At 42.6% G+C, this 21,941-nt stretch overlaps 1 protein-coding gene across 3 annotated transcripts in view; it reads left to right on the top strand.

The window, feature by feature from the left end:
- The window catches only part of JAK1 (Janus kinase 1), a 224,532-nt gene that overhangs the window by 160,308 nt on the left and 42,283 nt on the right, over window positions 1-21,941 (top strand). For all 3 annotated transcript variants that reach the window (XM_080656377.1, XM_080656378.1, XM_080656376.1), the window contains 4 exons: window positions 9,847-9,928; window positions 12,317-12,515; window positions 15,085-15,208; window positions 21,174-21,327. In XM_080656377.1, the coding sequence (XP_080512503.1) occupies window positions 9,923-9,928; window positions 12,317-12,515; window positions 15,085-15,208; window positions 21,174-21,327 (483 nt within the window). In that variant the 5' untranslated portion in view covers window positions 9,847-9,922. The remainder of the gene's footprint in view (window positions 1-9,846; window positions 9,929-12,316; window positions 12,516-15,084; window positions 15,209-21,173; window positions 21,328-21,941) is intronic.

The raw sequence follows: 21,941 nt of genomic DNA, 5'->3' as shown, positions 1-21,941 counted from the left end.
CCATGTATACAGGTGTAGTACATGGTACAAGCACACAGTTCTTTTGACTAAGACCAGAAATGCTCAGGGACCACCTGGCTGGACACACATCAGAAAGCTCTGTGAACTGATAAAACATTTATGCAAGTTCATGGAGACTATCTGTTTAAATGGATGATATACAGGGGAACTTATTTATGCAAATTCTACTAACTGGATTCTCCCACCCCCTTTTCACCCCTCACAGTTTTGTGAAATGAAAAATGGTCAAAAGTATGATTCGAAGGCCTGAGAAAGAAGGTCTGATACAGTCTTCGGAATCATCAAAGGCAGATAAATTTCCATTCAATATGATTTTTGGAAATTCTGCCATATTTAAATCCCTGGAAACATGGTTAGTGCCTTATGTCTATTAATTATTCAGAGCCCTGAATTCTGGATAATAGGGAAACAGCGTGGGGTAAACAACTCCACTGAGTAATACATGACCTCCTGGCCTCCTATTTCTGGCTCTTGTTCCCTTTTATCCAAGGACAAGATGTCACAAAAATAATTGAGAGGGACTCCCAAGGGTAGTCCTCAGACTGCAGTCCTCCCTCAGACTGCATGGTAGAGGAGGATGAATCATCAGCAGAATGTGGGTCCCCCGCCCCCTTCCTGTGCTCAGTCTTGAGGGAAAAAGCTTCGGGAAAGTTTTCTCTGACTCATTCACAGTGTAATTCGTAGAAAAAAAATAGCTTCTCATTTTTCTTTTATTTAAGAAACATGTTTCTTCTTTGTGTGAGAGTGTGTGTGTGTAGTAAGGTGTGCCTAGGTATGGCGTCCCCAAATGAATATTCAAATTAGCTCTTACTGGTAGCAAAGGGACTATTTGCTCAGTTAACTTCTATTGTCCTGGGTTATTCACACTTCAAGGGAGGCAAGGAGTGGGGAGTGCAGTGTACCATGCCTACATGTCCATCAAGAACTATTTGATTCATTTAAAATACTTGAAGGATATTATTTTTCTACCTTTGAATTTCAAGTGTCCCTAAGCCTCCTCTCCCTCCCCCATCATCTCCTTGTGTCTGAGAGCCCCTACCCCCATACAGCACACACTCCCGTCCAAGGGGAACTTTCTTGTTTCTGAAGAATTCATTTGAGTCTGGGGATTTAAGTTCTCCTTGAGGGTTGTCTCTTCAGAGGAAAGTCCAGACTCAGGTGTGGGCATTTGTGGTCCACTGTGAGTTGGCCTTAACTTTCTCCCTTTCCTCCTTTCTTTCAGTTCCACACAAACCTTCTGTTCAGTCTCCAAAGGGTTTTACACTCCCTCCCCTTCTTCTATTGCTGTTTTTTTCACGTTTCCATGATTTGGAGGGTTTCCCGTAGTCTGTTGCTATTCTCATCCTGTTTGTATCTTCACCATCTCCTAAAGGTCCAGTTCAAATCTCACCTCCTGCATAATGGTCATGCTATTATATATGCCTGCTGTGGCATAGGCTTATATGTATTTTTTTCTCCCAGAGTTTAAAACAGTCCTGTAAAAGAATTACTGTTACTCTTTTTTTGCAACTGAGACAACAGCCAGCTACTAAGTGGCATCCAGCTACTAAGTGGCAGGGCCAGTATCCTGGCTCAGGTCAGAAGGTTGAACTCTACCACAGTGGTTTTCCCCCAAGTCTTCTGGATTGGTCTAGCCAGCCCCAACCTCACACTTCCTCTGAACAAGTGCTTTTTTGCTTTGGTTGGGTGTGTCTTGTGTTTGGCAGGCAATCAAACTCTTCTTTGCTGATACATCTTGTGTTCTTTTCTTCCCAGCAAGCTGTGCTTCACGGGCTTTTTGTGATGAGTTCTGTTTGTTTATTTTACTTAGTGAGGCACCTTCAGGCTTTGTCATATGGCTCATCAGCAAGAGGTTTGATGTCTTTGCACCATGACATTTTGAAAATACAAATTAATGAAAAATTAATGTCAGGGTGCAGCATAATATAGTTTCAAACATTTGTAATATATAGGGATTTTCTGTTGTTGTTTTTTTTTTTTAATCTAAAAGTTTTTTAAAGGCTTGCATATACTCACAGAACACTGTTTTCTTAATGAGCTGTGAGCTTTTGAGTGTGCACCAGTCAAAGACTTACTTTAGAAAAATAGATTTAGAGAAATTTTGAGTCTTTACAACAACCCTATAAAGCAGATACTTTTATTAACTCAGTTTTACAGTGGAAACAGAAAACTCAAACAGGTTGAAAGATTTGCCTAATGTCACACAGACATTGAAGCCTGGCCTGTGCCCTCTCGCAATCTGGAATCCCTTGGGGGATGTCAGAGAGCTGGTTTCAGCCCAATCCCCGCAGGCCAGGCCAAGGGACCCCACCGATGCACAAATCCATGCACCGGGCCTCTAGTATGCATATAAGATCTTTGGTTAATCTCTTCCCCTTTCCCCTTTTCCCTCTGAGATTCATCAGTCTGTTCCATGTTTCCATGCCTGTGGTTTCCGCTCCTGCACTGAGCGTCTGCCTCCTGGTGGTCAGTATGCATCATAGCTACTGGCCAGTCAGCCGGTTGGCTGGTCAGCCAGTCACTTAGGCTTTTATATATAGATAAGTACTTTTTTGCACAGGATTTGAGCTCAGAGAGCTTTAGAGCAGCTGTCGCCAATCTTTCAGACTTCACGGACCACCGGTTGGCGACTGCTGCTTCAGAGGCTTGCTCTAGACCAGGCAGGTCCTGGCAGAACTGGGCTAGAACTGGGCCACTTTCTGATGTGTAGTTTCTCTTGTTCCCTACAGGAGGGAGCTGGCTTACCGACACTGCCCTCCATCCACTGTCCCTCACCTTTCCACCATTGCCCTCTTTCCTGCAGGATCCCTGCTGGTCTGCATATGCCATCCTGCACATCCATCCTCATTGTTTTCCTTCCTCCTGGCCCTTTTCTAGAACCCTTGCACCTTTTCTTTCTGTGTTTTAAAATCTTCTCTAATCCTCAAAGCTGGAAACAGATTCTACTCTCCCTGGTCACTTGACTCTTGTAGTTCTTACTGCCTGTCTCTTGGCATCTCTTCCACATCTGCTTTATTGAGGTTCCCCTGTATATGTTTATCTTGCCAGCTATTAGTATACTGTAAGGGTTTGGTGAGCTTAGATTTAATTGGGGCACTTCTTTAGGTCCCCCCAAACTCCCATGCCTTGCCTAAGGAAGTGTGCCAAACTAAAAGGGCAGTGAGGTGGAGGTTGAGAAGTGTGTTTGAGCCTGATCTCGCCACTCACTGGCCACTTGACCGTGGGAAAGTCTGAAGCTGAATCTTCTCATCTGTGAAAGAGGCTGTAAGACTCAAATGTGGTTATAGATGTGAAAACCTTTTCAAGCTCTACTAGTAAAGTGCAAGGTTTTATTGTGATGGTGCAAGAATGATTAAAAGCACATAAGATGACAAACTATTCCCCACCCTCCATGTTTGGTGTGTTCACTTCTGCTACCATTATACTGTGCCCTTCAACAACCTTATAGTTGTATCAGTGGTAAAAGAAGAAAAAGAAAAAGTAGCAAAGCTTCTTGATACAATGCAGTTCTTAGGAAGGACACTTATTGACTTTTTTAAAGCAAAGTACTATATTTACTTTGATCAGAAACCCTCTCAGGGAGAGCAGGCTCATTGGGCTCACAGAGAGCCCTGGCCCATCGAGTTGTCATTGATTGTTTGAGCATCTCTAGAAGTTTATTGTAAATGCAGCAGCACTTACGGTTCTGGGGTATTCCTGGAATTGCTGCTATAGTCATAAGTGAGTTATTCTGTGTGGCAGGAGTGGCATATAGAAAAGCCGTAATTGCGACTTGCTTACGGTAAAAAGCAGCAGATTTTATATTTACATTATCTAGTCCTCTGCTGGAATCCATCAGCTTTGCAGAGTATCTTGTGATACTTTCATCAGAACAGTTATTCTGGGTCTTGGCAAAACATTGGGAGCAACAGACACAAGTCACGTTCAAAGCTGCCGTGGGCGTGAAGCCCTGGTGATGAGGCTGAAAGGGAAGCAAAGTCGCTTGCCGGGTCTTGGGGGGTGGGTGTGTGTGTGTGTGTTAGGAGGTTCTGTGCCCCCGTGGGGTTGGCCTGTGCCAGGGCCACCAGGACTTCTTCCCACACTTGCAGTCTTGGTGCCAGAGCAGCACCTTGGTTTATGTGCTGGAGCACAGGCAAGGCTGAGGCATTTTAATGGCTTTTTTAATGACAGTCTCTGGAGGGAAGGGCCTTGGAATGGGACTAGTCTCCTAGGTCAGTGGTTGGCAAACTCATTAGTCAACAGAGCCAGATATCAACAGTACAACGATTGAAATTTCTTTTGAGAGCCAAATTTTTTAAACTTCTAACACCACTTCTTCAAAATAGACTCGCCCAGGCCTAAGGAAGTGTGCAAACTAAAAGGCAGTGAGGTGGAGGTTGAGAAGTGTGTTTGAGCCTGATCTCGCCACTCACTGGCCACTTGGTATTTTGTGGAAGAGCCACACACAAGGGGCCAAAGAGCTGCATGTGGCTCGCGAGCCGTGGTTTGCCGACCACTGTCCTAGGTGGATGGGAGACTATCAAAAGTACAAAAAACGGGCAGAGAAGACAATGGTGTTGGTGATGGCGGCATTTTAAAGCAGTTGTTTTTCCTCCTATGGGAAGAGCAAGATCCTTGAAACCGGAAGTCACATGTTTGACTCCTGGCATTCCCACTGATTGGCCCAAAACCTCTCCTGGTTTTTATGGGAATTAAGTACAGGTGCTTGGCTCCATGCATAAGATGTTCGCTCTCCTTGGCTGGAACTATATCCCATCAAGCTATAATCAGTTTAACAGAAATTATGCTCAAAATCTGAATGCTTATTGCCTGCTAAATCTGTTAGGCACTTTATGTGCATTAATGCATCTCTTAACAGCTCTGTGAGATATACACTATTTTATCCCTCCACTTAAAGCTGAGAACATTGTGGTTTAGGGATGTTAAGTAACTTGCCTAAGATTACAATAGCTAGTAAGTGGGGAGGGTGGGATCCAAACTCAGGTCTGGATGACGCCAGCTCATGCTTTTAGCTGCTGTTCTGTGTCATCTGAGATTTGTGAACAAGACTTTGATTTGTGACCAGGCTTTTGTTCAGAATTCCTATTTATTCATTTTTCCTGAGCAAGTGCACAGCCCACCTTCATCTTCTGCCATAAAGCCTATGTTATATTGCTTTAGCACTTAAACACGTTTCTGAACACTTTCACATCTCCTGCCTTGTGTACCAAGTCCTTAAGAACTCACGCACCCTGGATTAGGGTGAAGTTTCCATTGCATAGGTTGCTTCGTTTGTCACCTTAATCTTTCATTGAACAACTGTTTTAACTCTTATTGATCACTTAATATGTAAAGCGCTAAACAAACAAAAATCCCTGCCCTCTAGGAACTTGTATTTTATTTTATTATTTTTTTTTAGGAGCTTGTATTTTTGTATTATGTTCCTCACCAATGGTAAGACTGGTGCCTGCTGAAATAGATTTTTAAGGCTTAACATCTTTATCTTTTTAAAAAAAATACATTTTATTGATTTTTACTGAGAGGAAGGGAGAGGGATAGAGAGTTAGAAACACCAGTGAGAGAGAAACATTGATTAGCTGCCTCCTGCATGCCCCCTATTGGGGATTGAGCCTGCAACCAAGGTACATGCCCTTGACTGGCATCGAACCCGGGACCCTTCAGTCTGTGGGCCGACGCTCTATCCACTGAGCCAGACCGGTTAGGACAAGGCTTTATATCTTTAATCTTACAATTTCTTAAGGTATAAATTAAGCAGCTGATTTCAGAACATTTTTTTTCTTTTTAAATTCTTTATTGTTTAATGTATTACATAAATCTCCTTTTTCCCCCATTGACCTCTCCCCGGCCGCCCCCACTCCCCAGCACATGCCCTTACACCCCTACCCCTCTACTGTCTGTGTCCATTGGTTATGCTCACATGCATGCATACAAGTCCTTTGGTTGATCTCTTACCCCTAACCCCTGCCCCCCCCCCCACCTTCCCTCATAGATTAGACTGACTGTTTGATGCTTCTATGACTCTAGTTCTATTCAAGACATTTTCTAATAACATTTCTTAAAATTTTTCCCAAGTTCATACCTTAATTCATTAACATTTTATTTGTATTTTCTACTTAAGAGATTAAAGGCTTTAATTTTTTTAATGCATACATAAAGTAATTCACTGGAAGTATAACTGTTTTAGTAAAAACAATCAGGTACCCTAAGTATTATATTTTGATTGTCATTGATTTTAACTGTCATCCAGTCTATTTTCATCATATAAATCTGGCAGTGGCCTTTGGTCATATTTGTGAGTTAATATGGTCTGTTTTTATGTCTCTTTTCTCCACTATTCCAAATTTAATTGTATATTCTTCCTTATACAGATACCTGTATTTCAAAATATGTCCTTGAAAAAATAAGAGGGCCTCAGTATTTTCAGAAGTAGATATTTTGGAATTGTGCATTTTGGAAAATAGTGATATCCCAGCTATTGCAGTTTAGTCCTTGTTCAGGCTCACCGGACTATGTTTTGTTTCTGTTACTTTCCCTCACTCAGATGTACTTGTCTCTCACATAAGACTTTCATAAATTAAAAAAAAACAACACCCTGAGAATCTACAAAATTTTCCCCCCGCCCCCCATGTTAAGAGGCATCTACAAGATTGAGCCACAAAATTAGTCCTCTCTCATGGAAAGAAAAGACATTTTCTTTCAAATCCTTGAAAATTTATAAGTAAACTAGAGGCCCCGTGCACGAATTTGTGCATGAGTGGGGTCAGGCCAGGGGGAGGGGCCGTGGGCAGTTGGTGGGCCGCCCCCCCCCTTGTCAAACTCCTGGTCAAGGGGACAATTTGCGTATTAGCCTTTTATTATGTAGGATTAGGGTGGATGAATTCATTGCTGTCATCAAAACCTTTTGATTACTCACTTTTATCCATCCAGTTTTCTGAGCCTCATTGTTTTCATCTGTGTTGAGAATGGAACCCAGTGAATCATGTTATTTTTAAAGGGCATTGTGTAATTCCATCTGGTCAGTTTTTCTAACATTAAAGATTTTCTTTTTGTATCCTGTAGCAAGAAGCTTGAATTGATTTCTTGGAATTATCCAAAGTATTTATAAACGGATCTTGCTCTTTTCCTACCTGTTGTAAAAATAAGTAGCTACTAGATCATATTGTGTTGTGTTTTTTTTTTGAAAGAAATGTTTATTTGAATGAAGCCATTACACAAATGCTGTAGCACCAAAAACCACTTGTTATCCTGAGTGAGGACAGTTGTCGTTACATATGAACTGGATCAGCAGACCGAGTTTTAAGCGCTTAGGATGATGCGCAGCATCTCTGTTAAGTGCTTTTAACATTTTTATCATTAGAATGTCAGTTTCCTAAGAGTAGGGATTTTGTTGTTATTGAACCAGCATATAAAACATCATAGTAATGCATATTGTCTAGAAATTCTGTTGCTGATCTTGTTTTCCCAGAGTTTAATCTCTAAGCTAAGTATCACAAATTGATACTGTTTTATCCTGTCCAGTAATACTGGAGATCAGTTTGGAAATTAGGTACAATGTGATTTCAATATAATGTTGCTTGCTGTGGAAAAAGAATAATGGAAACACCAAACTCTGCTTGATTACAGGTTTTCATAGAATCCTAATTCTAGAAGCATTTTAGTGATTTTAGTCTGATTCTCGAATCGTACATGGGTCCCAGAGCAACCCCGCAGCTCCTAAATTCAAGTAACGTGTGTACGATCTAATGGTGCATATTAAAATGCTTTGTGAGTTCTAAAATTTTATGCTGTATCTCTTCTTAAAGAGCCTGCACCTGGTGGAACTTAGAGGTCTCTTCCTGCTCTGAAAGGCTCCGATTGTGTGTCCCTTTCCTGGTTTGAGATGGGCTTCTTAATGCTTTAAAGCTTGGAGCTCATCTGGTTAATTTTTATTCATCCTCAGCAACAGATTATAGTGGCATGCTGCAAGAAATCTGGGGAAGAAAGGTCCCAGACATGCTGTTAGCAAGCCTGTAAATTGGCTAGTGCTGGTCTTTGTCCAGATGTAAAAAGGAGTATTGGAGGGATTTTCCTATTTGTGCAGCTGGAGAGACCAGACTAGTTCCTCATTTCTTACAGGGCCTTTGACATGCTAATCCTTCACCCAGACTACTTTCTCCCCTCCTCCCTAGATACCCACTACAATTTAGGTCAATATTACTTCCCTCTTGAACTCAATGCTATATCATATTGCTCTTACATGAACTCTCTTTTTCCTTCAAGGCATTTTAAGCTCTTTATAATTACCCGTTTCTGTGCTTTTTTGTTTGATTCCATTGGTCCTGTAGACCATAAGCTCCATGTAATCAGGGATCATATCACTCTTGTTCTTCATTGTGGCCTCTTGATATAGCTCAGGTGTTCCCACTTAGAATTGTTCAAACATACTTGTTGAGTGAGTATCCTAAACGTGACATTTGAAACCCTGCTTTTGAGCAGAAGCAAGGCATTAGCATGTAGCTAATTTCAGGTTGCTGTTTTGATGCAGGGCAGGGTATCTTTTCACTTAATTAAAATAATTGATTATATTACATTTTAAAAGCTAAAAGTCTAGTGATCTTTCTTTGAACTGTGTTAAAATTGTCCATGTTAAAATAGCCAAGTCAAAGTTGTCACATCAAAATTCATACTTGTATTCCCTGCTTGGCCTCCTATTGTTACTTTTGCTTAAGTCTCATCCATTGCAGAAAGCCTTCCCAAATAAGCCTTCACCAGTGTTAGTCCCCAGAGTTAGCTAGAGGTACAGAAGATGCCATCGTAACACACACTATTGATTTTAGATTGCTTTTATGTTTTCCGTTGTGCCATCTCCCACTTGGATTGTCAGGTTCTGTGGGAGTGGTGGCCTTGCAGCCTCACGTCATTCTCTCCAGCGCCCCGCCACCCTGCCACCTCACACCTGGGACTGTGCTCTTCCTAAAGATGCATGCTGATAACATGTGTTGGATGATAGACAGGAAACTGAGACAATAACCTGTATTAACTTGGAAACCACTTTCAAATCACTAAGGGTGGTTGCTCCTTATTTGCAACAGTAGCTTGATTCTACCGGTAAAAGAGTTTGTGAGAAACAGCAAGGAAAGTTGTTAAAACAATACAGAGTTGTGTGTGTGTGTGTGTGTGTGTGTGTGTGTGTGTGTGTGTGTGTGTGTGGTTGTGAGGATGGGACCAGGCACTTTAATTCTACAGAACCAAGCTGGTGTTCTGTTTCTTAGGCTTTGAGGTAAGGTTGGGGAGTAGCATGGGAGCTTTATGTGCTACCTAAGTTTTCAAATAAGAATGGCTCAAAAACCACTTGGGGAACTGAAAGCATTGTCAGATTTATTCCTAGGCCTTCCCCCATCAGCATACCATATGTTGGCTCACCATTAAAATGAGGCCAAGGGTAGACCACTTTGGGAGGAGGGTAATTCTAAAGGAAATGGAAATAGGAAATAAGCGCGCACATCTTTGGGCGTCCCAAACTATTGTTCATGGCCTCGGGAGAGAGGTTGTTGACGGAAGGTGCACAGTCTTCTCTTGCACTGGACAGGGCACTCTGCGCCAGGAAGCAAAAGTCCCTGGCTTCCTTTCTGAAGCATCCAGAATAACATCTTCTCTGATGTTTACCCCCCAAGCTGCCTCTCTGTCCGCTCAGTGTCCTCATCATTGCTTTTTGTTGTTTTCCTTCTTCCTCCCAAATGCTTTTTCCTGCCTGCTTATGGTTTGGGCTGCTTCCTTAATGAAAGTGTCCTCTTCTTTCCTGATGCAATTACCTCTCAGCTGATTTGTTTATTTGTCCTTGTGTAGCTCAGCTCTGAACGGGCTTTGGAAAGTAGAGAAGAAAATCCAGTCTGCTTTTGGGGGACAGTGGACAGCCGAATAAATGCAGGTATGTACATTTACATGTTAAAGACAAAAAGGGAAATAGCTTTTAAAAAGAATAATGAAACTGATCTTGAAATCCTTTAGTTCCTGAATATCGGTATTTTAATTTTTGTTCATTTCAAATGTTGAATGTTCTGCCTTAAAAAAACTTTTAGGGAGTAAAAAGTACAAGTTAAAGTTCTTTTGTGAACCCTCCTTGACATTCACTACTGTTAATTGTATGTTTTTCCAGATTGTAGATATGTATAACCACATATACATATTGTGCTTTTTTTTTCATTTTGTAGTATGTCATAGACACCTTTCATTGTTGGTTCATAGAGCTTTATGCCAACTTTTCTAACAGCTGCATGGTGTCTCTGTTGCTATTATTTTGTTTAGGAGTTCTCTCCTGTTGGACATTGTCGGTTGTATTTTTCCTCCCATTTCAAACGGTGCCACATCTTGTATATATGTAATTATGTATGCTTGCCTGACTATCTCCTCAGGGTGAAAGGGTAACACAGTCTTTGACTTCTTCCCCTGCCATGTCTGTATAGAATCTCCAGGACAAAGGTTTATCTCACGCTATGAAGCAGACTTTAGCTACTCTATTCTCCATCTCTCTTTTTCATTGTGGGGTGAATTTGGGTAATCAGGGTTGAGTTTTAGAACTTTCTTGCTTAACAGTTGATTTGAACCTCAAAGTAAGTTATGAGCTTAGTCTTTCAGCCTGGTTTCTGGGAGATTCTGGTTTTCAGGTTCATTTTAGAGATTAAACAAGTAAAACTGAATGGCTCTCAGTTTGTAGCATTGAGGCATACCTAGCTTACGCCCCTCCTGTAACTGTCTTAGTTCACCGAGGCAGCTAGTAGACCAAACACATGAATTTGGTGAAGATAACTATGACTGCTGTCCTTCCCACGTGACTTGTCTTGTTTTGAGGAGCCTCCTTGGGTTATTCTGCAAGCATGCAAGCCTCTGTGTTAGGTACTTGGGAAACAAAGATGAATAACATAGTCCTTGTCCTAAGGGAACTCCCAGCACAAGCAAGCGAGTAAGAGAGAGACAGACGCATGAATAAGGTGTCGTTAGGGCAGGGAGGTAGGTGAGTGTGGGAGAGAGCATCTAACTTAGGGAACAGGGTGGACATTCAGAGGTGGCTTCTTGGAGGAGTGAACATCTGAGCTGAATTCTAAAGAAAATTGGAGTTTGCCAGGAAAGGGATGAGGTGGAAAGGTGTTTTTGGTAGAGGGATCAGCATGAGCAAAGTCAGGAAGGTGAGAAAAACAGCATTGGGGGGACAGATGGGGGTGGAGGTAGTTAGCACGAAGATGACAGCTTTGTGGGTGTGAGGCATGAAGTAAGAGGCTGGGAGTGATAAAAGATGAGACTAGTGAGGCTAGCTGGCAGGTGACAGAGGGCTCTGTTTGGAGTTGAGATTGGTCTGTAGATAGTGGGGGCCTTTGGAGGACCTGATTTGTGTTTCAGAGACATTACTTTGGGGGCTAAGTGAAGGCTGACTTGGCAGGCAGGAGAAAAGTTGTGGCCTCAGGTCAGGGAAATTAAGTTGTAGGCCATTGGTGTTGTGGTGAGGGGAAGAAAGAATGTGCAGGGGTTTCCTCTCCTTTCTGGCCTTGCCTAAGACTAGGTTGCTGAGGCTGGCTCTTTGACACTAGTTGCTCTCCCTTTTTAGGAGACTCACATCAGTGATTTTTTGCAAGCTTCTCACTAGAGAGTTCTGACCCTTTCAAAGCAAGGCTGCCCACCCTCATTCTGCTGCCACAGCATGCTGCCCATCCTCCTGCCTGCCCATGGGGTGCTAGGGACCTGGCTCCTTTGATTAATTTTCATGACCCTTCCATGTGGTTTATGAACATGAATTACTTGTCATTTTGTGTGTACTATGTAAGAGCCAGCCCTGGGCTGGGTTCTGGGGGCTTGGAGATAGATAAACATGATTTCTGCCCTTACTGAGCTTGCAGTTTAGTGGGAGATAGATATAAAATTAAAAGACAGTGTGATTCATGCCATAGCTCTATTCAAAGGTAAAATTATCCCAGTCGAGTTAGCAGCAATGCTAGTATCATTAGCATTAGTGGTTCCAGAATGAGCCACATTTTCCAACGATTGCTTGTGTGCAAATAGAGAAAATAAATTTAAACCTGTCTAAAATTATTCTGATTTTTGAGAATATGGTCTGACAATAAATAATTAATTAGAATGTGTAATAGATTATTTTCCATAGTTTCACATGTCATAAGCCCTGATGCATTTGATTTTCAGGGAGGGAAGGGGCAGAGAGAAGTACTTACCTAGTACCACAAATTTCTGCTTGCTCACCTTCATAACACTTTCCTTTATGCTGGAACTCTCAGCACATGGAATGACCATAGTCTTATTTTCCTTACAGTATCTAAATATAAAAGAGGACTGCAATGCCATGGCTTTCTGTGCTAAAATGCGGAGCTCCAAGAAGACCGAGGTGAACCTGGAGGCCCCTGAGCCAGGGGTGGAAGTGCTCTTCTATCTGCCAGACAGGGAGCCCCTCCAGCTGGGCAGCGGAGAGTACACTGCGGAGGAGCTGTGCATCAGGGCGGCGCAGGAGTGCTGTGAGTACTGGCTGCTGCCCGGGCCCAGGGTGGGTTTCGGTGGTGCACCATCCCAGAAGCCGATCCAGGTGTCTCTGCCCTGATGGCTTCATTGAGTGGGGAGAGGTGTGGACTCTGGGACTCAGGGGTTCGGCCCTGCCTCTGCCACTTACTTACCCTTGACCTTAGGCCAGTGACTTGAATTCTGAGAGTTTTGCTTTCTTCATTGCAAAGTGGTTTATTCCTGCTGTCACGAATGAGCTGTGGGATACAGCTTGCCCTCTGTGGAGACTTAGTTTTTATTTCCCCTACATCTGTGAAATTGAATAATATCAGCACTAAATGAGCAAAGCACAAACTTTATAGGCTCAATAAGTAGCACCTCTTAATATCATAATTGTTCAAAATTTCTGACAAGTGTGATTCATCCTGCGGCTGTGGCCTGCCTCCGCCCCCACCCCCACCTCCAATGTGATGCTGAGGTGAAGTGAGAAATATAGTGTCACTTTGTGGCTTGGTCAGATTGCCAAGTTGTGAAAAGGACAGTGAGGCTGTGAACAACACAATCCATTTTTTTAAAAGTGAGGCTTATCTTACTAAACTTAGCCTATTGCCTTCAGAAGGTGAAAGCCAAACTGAGTAACAAAATAAAGCCTTTTTCATTATCTTTTAAATTTGGAGTCATTGGCCGTGTTTGCGACCTGCTTTTAAATGACAAAGTCATGTCATAGAAACGTAGAGATTTAAGCCCACTCTGTGGAGAATTAGCGGTCTCTATTCTGACTCAGGAGAATGTTACAGAAATTTATTGATTTTGAAAATGCATGTACACAGGATGCCACATTCTTGTAGCTCTTATTATTATTATAGTAAGTGGTGTTCGGGGGCAGTATTGATTTCTTCAATGTTTTTCATTATCATTTGGCCAATTTTTATAATTTTAGTTCTCCTTATTTCACCTATTCAGTAGTTCTAGCTTGATTTGAATCCCAACTTTGCATTTTACTAACTGAGTAACTTTGAATCAGACTAAATCTCAGGAGGTCACAGTTTCTTTATTTGTAAAATGGCATAAATAATATATCGTTAGGAGAATTTAAGGATAATAAATGTAGAGTGTGTTAGCCTGATGCCTGACACTTGACCCTCAGCAATGTTAGTATTGCTATTATTCCATACTTTTACATAAAAATATATCTTTGATTTTCCTATTTATGAATACTAATATTATTAGAATCAGACCTGTGAGAGAATTACAGACAGATCCATGATTATGAATGAATTATGCTTAAATATGTATGTCATTGCACATTCAAATGTATGAAGAAAGGCTTGGTTTCTAGGCCAGTCCACAAAAGTCATTTTGTGAATAAAAAAATGGTATACCTGAAACACAGTCCTCTTAATACTGGATCCAAAAGTCATTTGCCCTTGTTCCCGAAGAGAATGCTGTTTGCAGCTTAGCTCCATCCTCTCTGTTATGAGGAGGAGTATAACTTCTGAAGGGGTAGCTCCCAAATAACTTGAGAAGCAGGAATTGAGATGAGGGGTTCAGTAGAGGCATTGAGATGTCAAGAGGTTGCAGCTTCTTAACTCAGCCTATTCATTGGAGAGTCCCTGCCTAGGCAGGCCAGGCTGGCGAGAGTCCCCATTGCTGTCTGTCTCACTCCAGATGTCTAATTTGGGAAACAAGGACCAGTTAACCTCATATTCTCACATTATTTTTGGTTTAATTCAGTGTGTCTTAGTTTGAGGCCTGACTGCATATGAAATATGAGTATTTGCAATCATTTTCCTCCCTTGCCCACTTGCTTTTAGATTACAGGTGTGTGTGATGTTAATCTTGGACTCAGAAGTGAGTGAAAAGGTGCTTTCCTGGCTTCATATCTCCTTTATCTTTTCGCTCTTTCTTGTATTGAAAGAAGCAGTTGGTGGGGTGGGGAGGCAAGGGAGCTTATTGAACCACCTTTGTTAAGCATGCTTCTTAGTTGGCTACTAAAAATATTTATGATAATGCTTCAAAGTGCTTACATATATTTATTATTAATGATAATAGATTTTAATCACTGACAAAAATCACTGTGGTTATTTATTCTAACACATAATTTTATCTGCTACTGCCAGAAACTTCTTTGAATGTTTAATATATATATATTAGAATTGTTTAAATGTTTTCTGTAGGAGACAGATTGGGGACCTCTCAAACTCCAAGAATGTTTCCGACTGATTAGCAAGGTGAAGTCAGGCGGGGGTCTGGAAACCTCTCAGATAGCCTTTTTTAAAAGCAGGATTTGGTAAGACTGTGTTGTAGACACTGAGAAATATCATGAGACATCCATTTTAAAGGGTTTAGATCTGGTTTGCCAGGAGATAAAGTACATATTGTTGGGAGCCATAGTTATTAATTATTGTTATTAAAACTGCTTGATTGAACATGCTTGGAAGTCTTATTTGCCCTAAGAGAATACAAATGTGACCTAGATTCTTTCTGGATGAGAGAATTTCCTATGTTGCATATGTCATGCATTAGAAACAGATAGCCAAATATATCTATTTTTGATATTTTGATATGTTCTTTACTTTTCCCCAGGTATCTCTCCCCTGTGCCACAACCTCTTTGCCCTGTATGATGAGAGCACCAAGCTCTGGTATGCTCCAAATCGCAGCATTACTGTTGACGACAAGACATCGCTCCGGCTCCACTACCGGATGAGGTATGGGTGCCTGCCTGGCTTCCCCGTGTGGGAAGGGATGGCAGTTAGCCTGGAGCCCTGAGTCACTTACCAAGAAATACTGTAGTCATTTTTGTAATTTGTAAGCTGTATGTTTGCTTGGTATGAGAAAGGACTTCTTCAGTATTTGGAATACAATTCAAGATGAATTTGACCACCTTCCTCTGCCACATTCTAGAAAAGAAATCATTATGATGCAGAGGGTATTTTGAATAAAATTAGTGTCCTGTAGCAGAGTTTTTCAAATGGTGAGTCATGGTTATGAATTTAATTTAGTAAGTTGTGACCAGAATTTGTTTTAAAAAAGAAGCAGGCAAGAATAGATAATATCAGCATATACACTGAGTGGCCAAATTATTATGATCTCTAGTGCATAATAATTTGGCCACTCAGTGTATATACTATATAGTAAAAGGCTAGTATGCAAATTATCCCCTCAACCAGGAGTTCGACCAGCAGGCAGGCTGGCCAACCGCCCCTGGCCAGGCTGGCCGGACCCCACCCATGCATGAATTCATGCACCGGGCCATTTATATATATATATATATATATATATATATATACACACACACACACACACACACACACACACACATATATATATATACACATATGTATATATATATAAATATAAATATATATATATTACACACACACACACACACACACAGAGTGGCCAGATTATTATGCGTTCAGAGATCATAATAATCTGGCCACTCAGTGTATACATATCCTAAGAATACTGTTTTTGAAAGCGTTTGTTTGAGATATATAGTACATAATGTGTGTACTAGGTGATCATCTGATAAAACATATTTCTTACTAAAAGTTGCAGCTAAGGAGGTTGAGAAGCACTGCCTGCAGTGGGATCCTGCAAATGCTAGGTGGGCCTTGCTCCCGGGGTGGATGTTCGGATCCACCCCTCTGGGGCTTTGTGTAGTGGGCTGTAATTCTTCTTCATATGGGTATTTGCCTTTTCTCCTGTATCATAGACCTTGTCAAATGTCACATAGCCTCCCAAGTATCATATATAGTCAGTGCTTCATTGCTGTAGACTCTTGAGTTTATAAGCATATTTGTTCTGTACCTCGAATTGGGAGTATGGTGGTTAGGTTGTAGTTAAGCACAAGTGAACATGTGTATTTAGCAAAGGATCTTATAAAGAGAGTGGCTACTTTTTGAAAAGGATCTTAACTAACATAGATGTGATTAAGGTTAGCTCAGGTGCTGATGGGATGCAGGCGCATGCTGGAAAGGCCCTTGGGATCTCAGATGTTCTCCACAGTATCTTAGCTACTATTTCCTTAGGGAAGTCAGTAGAGTTGTTTCCATTCCAGAATGGCCTGGATGTTTTTCTCAGCGAAGCTGAACCAGATTTACTTTCTTTTATAATCAAACTAGGGCTGACTTTTTCTCTTCTTTCTGTATTCACCCAAGGTTTCACCTTATGAGGAGAGAGATATATGTATGCGCGATTTCACGCCCCAGATTTAGGGAAACATTCACCCCACCCAGCTGAGCCTTCAGACTATATTTGGATTTGTTTTTCAAAGTGTAATCTTGCTTTCTGTGGCCTGGGGGCTTGCTGTGTGACCCAGCATTTAAACATGGTGCTTGCAGCTCCCAGTCTAGGAAGGGGGCATGTCACAGTTCCAGTTCTTTCCCTCTAGGTTTCTTTCTCTCCTTGGTTTGAAATCTAGAATGGTAAAATTGGAACTTGGAAGAGACCTGAGTTTACTAATTCAACTCTTCCGGCTTTTTAGGGGGAAACTGGTATCCAGAAGAGAGAAGTGAGTTTCCCAAAGTCACACAAGGAGTGAATCACCTTGTTGGCACAGAGGCCTCTTGGAGGCACTCATTTTTGTCGGTTGTGTGAGTGCCTCCCTATAGAAGCTGCCTTTGCCTGCTCCCAGTCTCTTGGCTGCCAGGAAGTGCATGGCCACTTCATTTTTGGCACCTTGACTTTGTACCTGACACTGCACTTCAACAGGATATTGCTTTGTTACCACAGCTCTTTGAACTTGGGGGAAAAATGATCCCACCCTAAGCTAAAACACTTGCATTATAACAAACTACAAACATTTTGAAAACTTATAATCTCACCACTAAAGAAGGTGTAATATGAAAATAAATGTTAGCAACTATTTCAGTGGAATCTCAGCTCTATTTTGGGAAATAATCTTCAATTATAGTTTTCTGTTTTTAGATAATGATTTTGATAGTTATTGTTTTATACAGTAATATATCTTCATATAAGGCAAGCATATTCTTTATTTCTTTTTAAGGAAAAAAAATGTTTCCTTTTCCCATCTAAGTGAATTTTAGTATCCATTAGTAAACTTCTATAGAAACCTAGAGAGAATTTGTTGTATAAAACATCTGTGCATAAGCTTAGAATATGCAGTCATCTGTAATACAATTTTCTCAACAACTTGCAAGGAAGGCATATCTCTGTTTAATAGGTCTACCTGTCCATCTCTCTCTCCTCCCTCCCTCCCTCCCTCCCTCCCTTCCTCCCTCCCTCCCTTCCTTCCTTCCTTTCTTCCTTCCTCCATTTTTCCTCCACATCATTCTGAAAAGGAATCTGGGTAGCTGTCATACTACATTTATTTATGTTGTTCTTTGTTTTTTCCCATTAGCATGTTATAATATTAGGAATTAGTGTTCGGCCCAAGTTTGATGAACATTTTCATAATTAATTTTAAAAGGGATGTAGAATTTCTGCCCTCAGTGTAATTCTAGTTTTGTCTTATTAGAACAAAATTGGGAAGATGTTGATTTTGGCATTACTGCTTTAACTTTGGTTTTGTTTTGTATTTTTCGTTTTGTCACCTTATTAGATAGAAAGCTGACAGCCTTTGACTGGAGGCAATTTCTAGAGATTGAGCCTTGCTTTAGGCTCCCTTCAGCCTTCAGTGAAGTGGAGAAGCTGCACATTATCTTTGATCTCCTTGTCCTGTACTGTCTGAACATCTTGCCGAAAGGCTCCCAAGCCAAAGCTAGTCTATGAGGATCACATAACAGTCTTGAAGAATGTCCTTGTTCAGACAGTCTGCCCAGAGGGAGTTTGTTGGGCCCTTGGCACTACCAGGTTCAAGGACTCAGTCTCAGAGACACTCAGTGGGATGTAGAAGAAGAAGACCATGGCTTGTACTGGTTCAGGGAAAACCTGTCTTCAGTGCTTCTCTTTCAAACAATTTCCTCTATCCTTGAGAACCTTTTTCCTCTTGTCCTAGGTAACCTTCCACATTGTCCACAATTCTCGTTCTCTCAACACCATCCTCCTGCACTGTCAAACAGAATTTACCTGTCCTTCCTGCTCCTCTGTCAGCTCTGCTTTGAACCTTTGTATAATAGAGTGCCGGGCACATGGTGAGCATGCACAAGCTCTTAGCCACTATCTTCACTTGTCCTGTTTAGACCCTTTTACCGATCGCTTTCTGGGCAGACACCCAGAACTTCCAGTAGATCTCTAGTTATTGTCTGAATGACCACCCAGGTTGCAGGTTCGATCCCTGGTTGGTGTGTGTGGGAAGCAACTGATTAATGTTTCACTTTAACTCAATGTTTCTCTCTCTAAAATAAATAAAAGCATGTCCTCGGGTGAGGATTAAAATAAATAAAAATGAAACTTTAATATTTTTATGTAGAGGAAAGGAAAACTGTATGCAGGGGGTCCATGAAAGTCATAGTGTAGTCCTGTTTATGAGATGTGCCCCCTTGTATGTTACTTTATTGTCATTGTTGGATTGACTGATTGCCATATGAGCATGGAGACAGGGAACTTCACTGATGGCGGGGCTGCGCTTCTCCTGAGAACCCTTTGCCTCACAGGGCCTGGCACATGCTGGGCTGTGCAGCTACAGCAGTGACAGGTGTCTGAGTTTAATGGCGGCTCCTTTAATGGTGGCTTTGGGGAGGCAATTTTATTTGTTGTTTCTCTTCTTAGGTCACCTAGCCTTTAGAAACTTCAGTTTCCTCCTCTGAACATAGAAACAATGAAATCTGCTTGGTATAGTTGCTGTAGGGATTAAATAGCATACTGTCTCTAAAGTCCTTATTAATTTAATTCACAACACTACAAGCTGGTGCTTGTAGTAGTTAATCTTCATTTATTTCTCCTATTTTAAAACTTTGTTTATTGTAAGACTAGAGGCCCGGTGCACGAAATTCGTGCATGGGGGCGGGGGTTGTCCCTCAGCCCAGCCTGCACCCTCTCCAATCTGGGACCCCTCGAGGGATGTCTGACTGCCTGTTTAAACGGGCAGTCGGACATCCCTCTCACAATCCAGGACTGCTGGCTCCCAACTGCTCGCCTGCCTGCCTTCCTGATTGCCCCTAACCGCTTCTTCCTGCCAGCCAGATAACCCCCTAACCACTCCCCTGCCAGCCTGATTGATGCCTAACTGCTCCCCTGCCAGCCTGTTTGCCCCTAACTGCCCTCCCATGCAGGCCTGGTCACCCCTAACTGCCCTCCCCTGCAGGCCTGGTCCCCTCCAATTGCTCTCCCCTGCAGGCCTGGGTCCCTCCCAACTGCCTTTCCCTGCAGGCCTGGTTGCCCCCAACTTCCCTCCTCTGCTGGCTTGGTCACCCCTAACTGCCCTCCCCTGCAGGCTTGATAGCCCCCAACTGCCCTCCCTTTGCAGGCCTGGTCCCTCCCAACTGCCCTCCTTGCTGGCCATCTTGTGGTGGCCATCTTGTGTCCACATGTGGGCAGGATCTTTGACCACATGGGGGCAGCCATCTTGTGTGTTGGAGTGATGGTCAATCTGCATATTACTCTTTTATTAGATAGGATAGAGGCCTGGTGCACGGGTGGAGGCCAGCTGGTTTGCCCTGAAGGGTGTCCTGGATCAGGGTGGGAGTTCCCTTGGGGTGAGGGGCAGCCTGGGCGAGGGGCCTGTGGTGGTTTGCAGGCCAGCCACGCCCCCTGGCGACCCAAGTGGAGGCCCTGGTATCTGGGGTTTATTTATCTTCTACAATTGAAACTTTGTAGCCTGGAGCGGAGCCAAGCCTTCTGCTTGCTCTGTGGCGGCAGCCATTTCTGTTGGATTTATGTATCTTCTATAATTGAAACTTTGTAGCCTTAAGCAGAGGCCGGGGCGGAGGCCGGGGCTGCCAGGGCTGCAGAAGCTTGGCTTCCTCCATCACCGCGGGCAACCCTAGCCTCCTGCTCTTTCCAGCTCCGTGGCTGCCGCCATTTCTGTTTGGATTTACGTATCTTCTATCATTGAAACTTTGTAGCCTTGAGTGGAGGCCTAGGCCGGCAAGGGCAGGCGGAAAGCTTGGCTTCCTCCATTGCCAGGGAAACCCAAGCCTCCCTCCTGCTCTCTGTGGCCGTAGCCATCTTGGTTGGGTTTATTTGCATATTCACTCGTGATGGGCTGGTGGGCATGGCTGGTGGGTGTAGCAGAGTGATGGTTAATTTGCATATTACTCTTTTATTAGATAGGATAAATAATCAATTTAATAACAGCAATCTGAGAAATAGGAAACACTGTCATATTAACTGTACATCTTGGCTATGTGATGACATTAGATTTCAGAAATGTAAAAATGTGAGTGAAATGTCTTGGATTCAAGGCAGGATGGTATTATTAAAGGTAAAGGGAGGCACTGGGCTAGCTTCTACGTCAGCCAGCATGTTTTCCTGTTTAGGAAGATATCATGAAAGTTGCAGGCGCTATCTGTGTGATCGTAAGGAAGTCACTTTATCTCTGAGTCATAGACGAGGCTCTGGCAGGACACTGTTCAGGGAGTGTTGTAAGAATGAAAAGAGAAGGACCTCATAAGCAACCAAGTGCTATAGATGGAAGGTCTGTCTGTCTGCTTGCTTCTCTGGAGGGTTAGCCTCTAGCGCTGATAAGTCTAGGTGGAACCAGGACACGACTCCCATACATTTCAAGGCCCTCGTTCCCAAAACTGACACAATCTTACTGCGTTCCAGGTTCTATTTTACCAACTGGCACGGGACCAATGATAATGAGCAGTCGGTATGGCGACATTCTCCAAAGAAGCAGAAAAATGGCTACGAGAAAAAAAAAGTTCCAGATGCAACCCCTCTCCTTGACGCCAGCTCTCTGGAATATCTGTTTGCCCAGGTAAGAAGTTTGGGGCCAGGAGAACCTGGGTTCATGGGATGGGTGAGGTGTTGTGGGGTTTAGATTCCCTGATGCAGCTGAACTTGGTGGGGGCTAGGATACTTCTCTTTTTTGTTTGTTTCATAGCTAGGACACGTTATAGCCTCTCTCATGGACAGTTCTTGCCACCCCTCGACTTTCCCCAAGTGCGGAGGGAAAGGCAGCAATTCAGTGTTCCAGGGGCTGTTTATCCCCCTGTGGGTTTTCCCCACTCACCTGTTCCCCATTCCTCTCCTTTCCCCTTCGCCTCCTACCCTTTTACTTCTCATCTGCAGCCTTCCGTGGAGAGAGCAGAGGGAACCTGTAGGCAAGGGACGGTGTAGTGCAATGGGGCTGATGAGGACACTTCTCAGCAGTCACAGGAACGTTTGGAAGGAAGAGCATGACCACTCCGTGTCACAGTGGCGATAGAAAGATGAGACACTAGAAAAAAGCCAGGAGAGAAGTTAGGATCATCTAAATTACATGACCCTGAGATAGCATCTCTATGAAGCATATATGTATATAACATTTTTGTTTATATGCTTTCTGGTTGTACCAAGCAGATATGCATTATACACTATGTAGTTTTTGAA

This window comes from Plecotus auritus (genome assembly GCF_963455305.1).
Source record: "Plecotus auritus genome assembly, chromosome: 2".
Taxonomy (NCBI): Eukaryota; Metazoa; Chordata; class Mammalia; order Chiroptera; family Vespertilionidae; genus Plecotus; species Plecotus auritus.
Note: the sequence above shows the minus strand (reverse complement) of the source record. Positions and strands in the feature narration are given on the sequence as shown.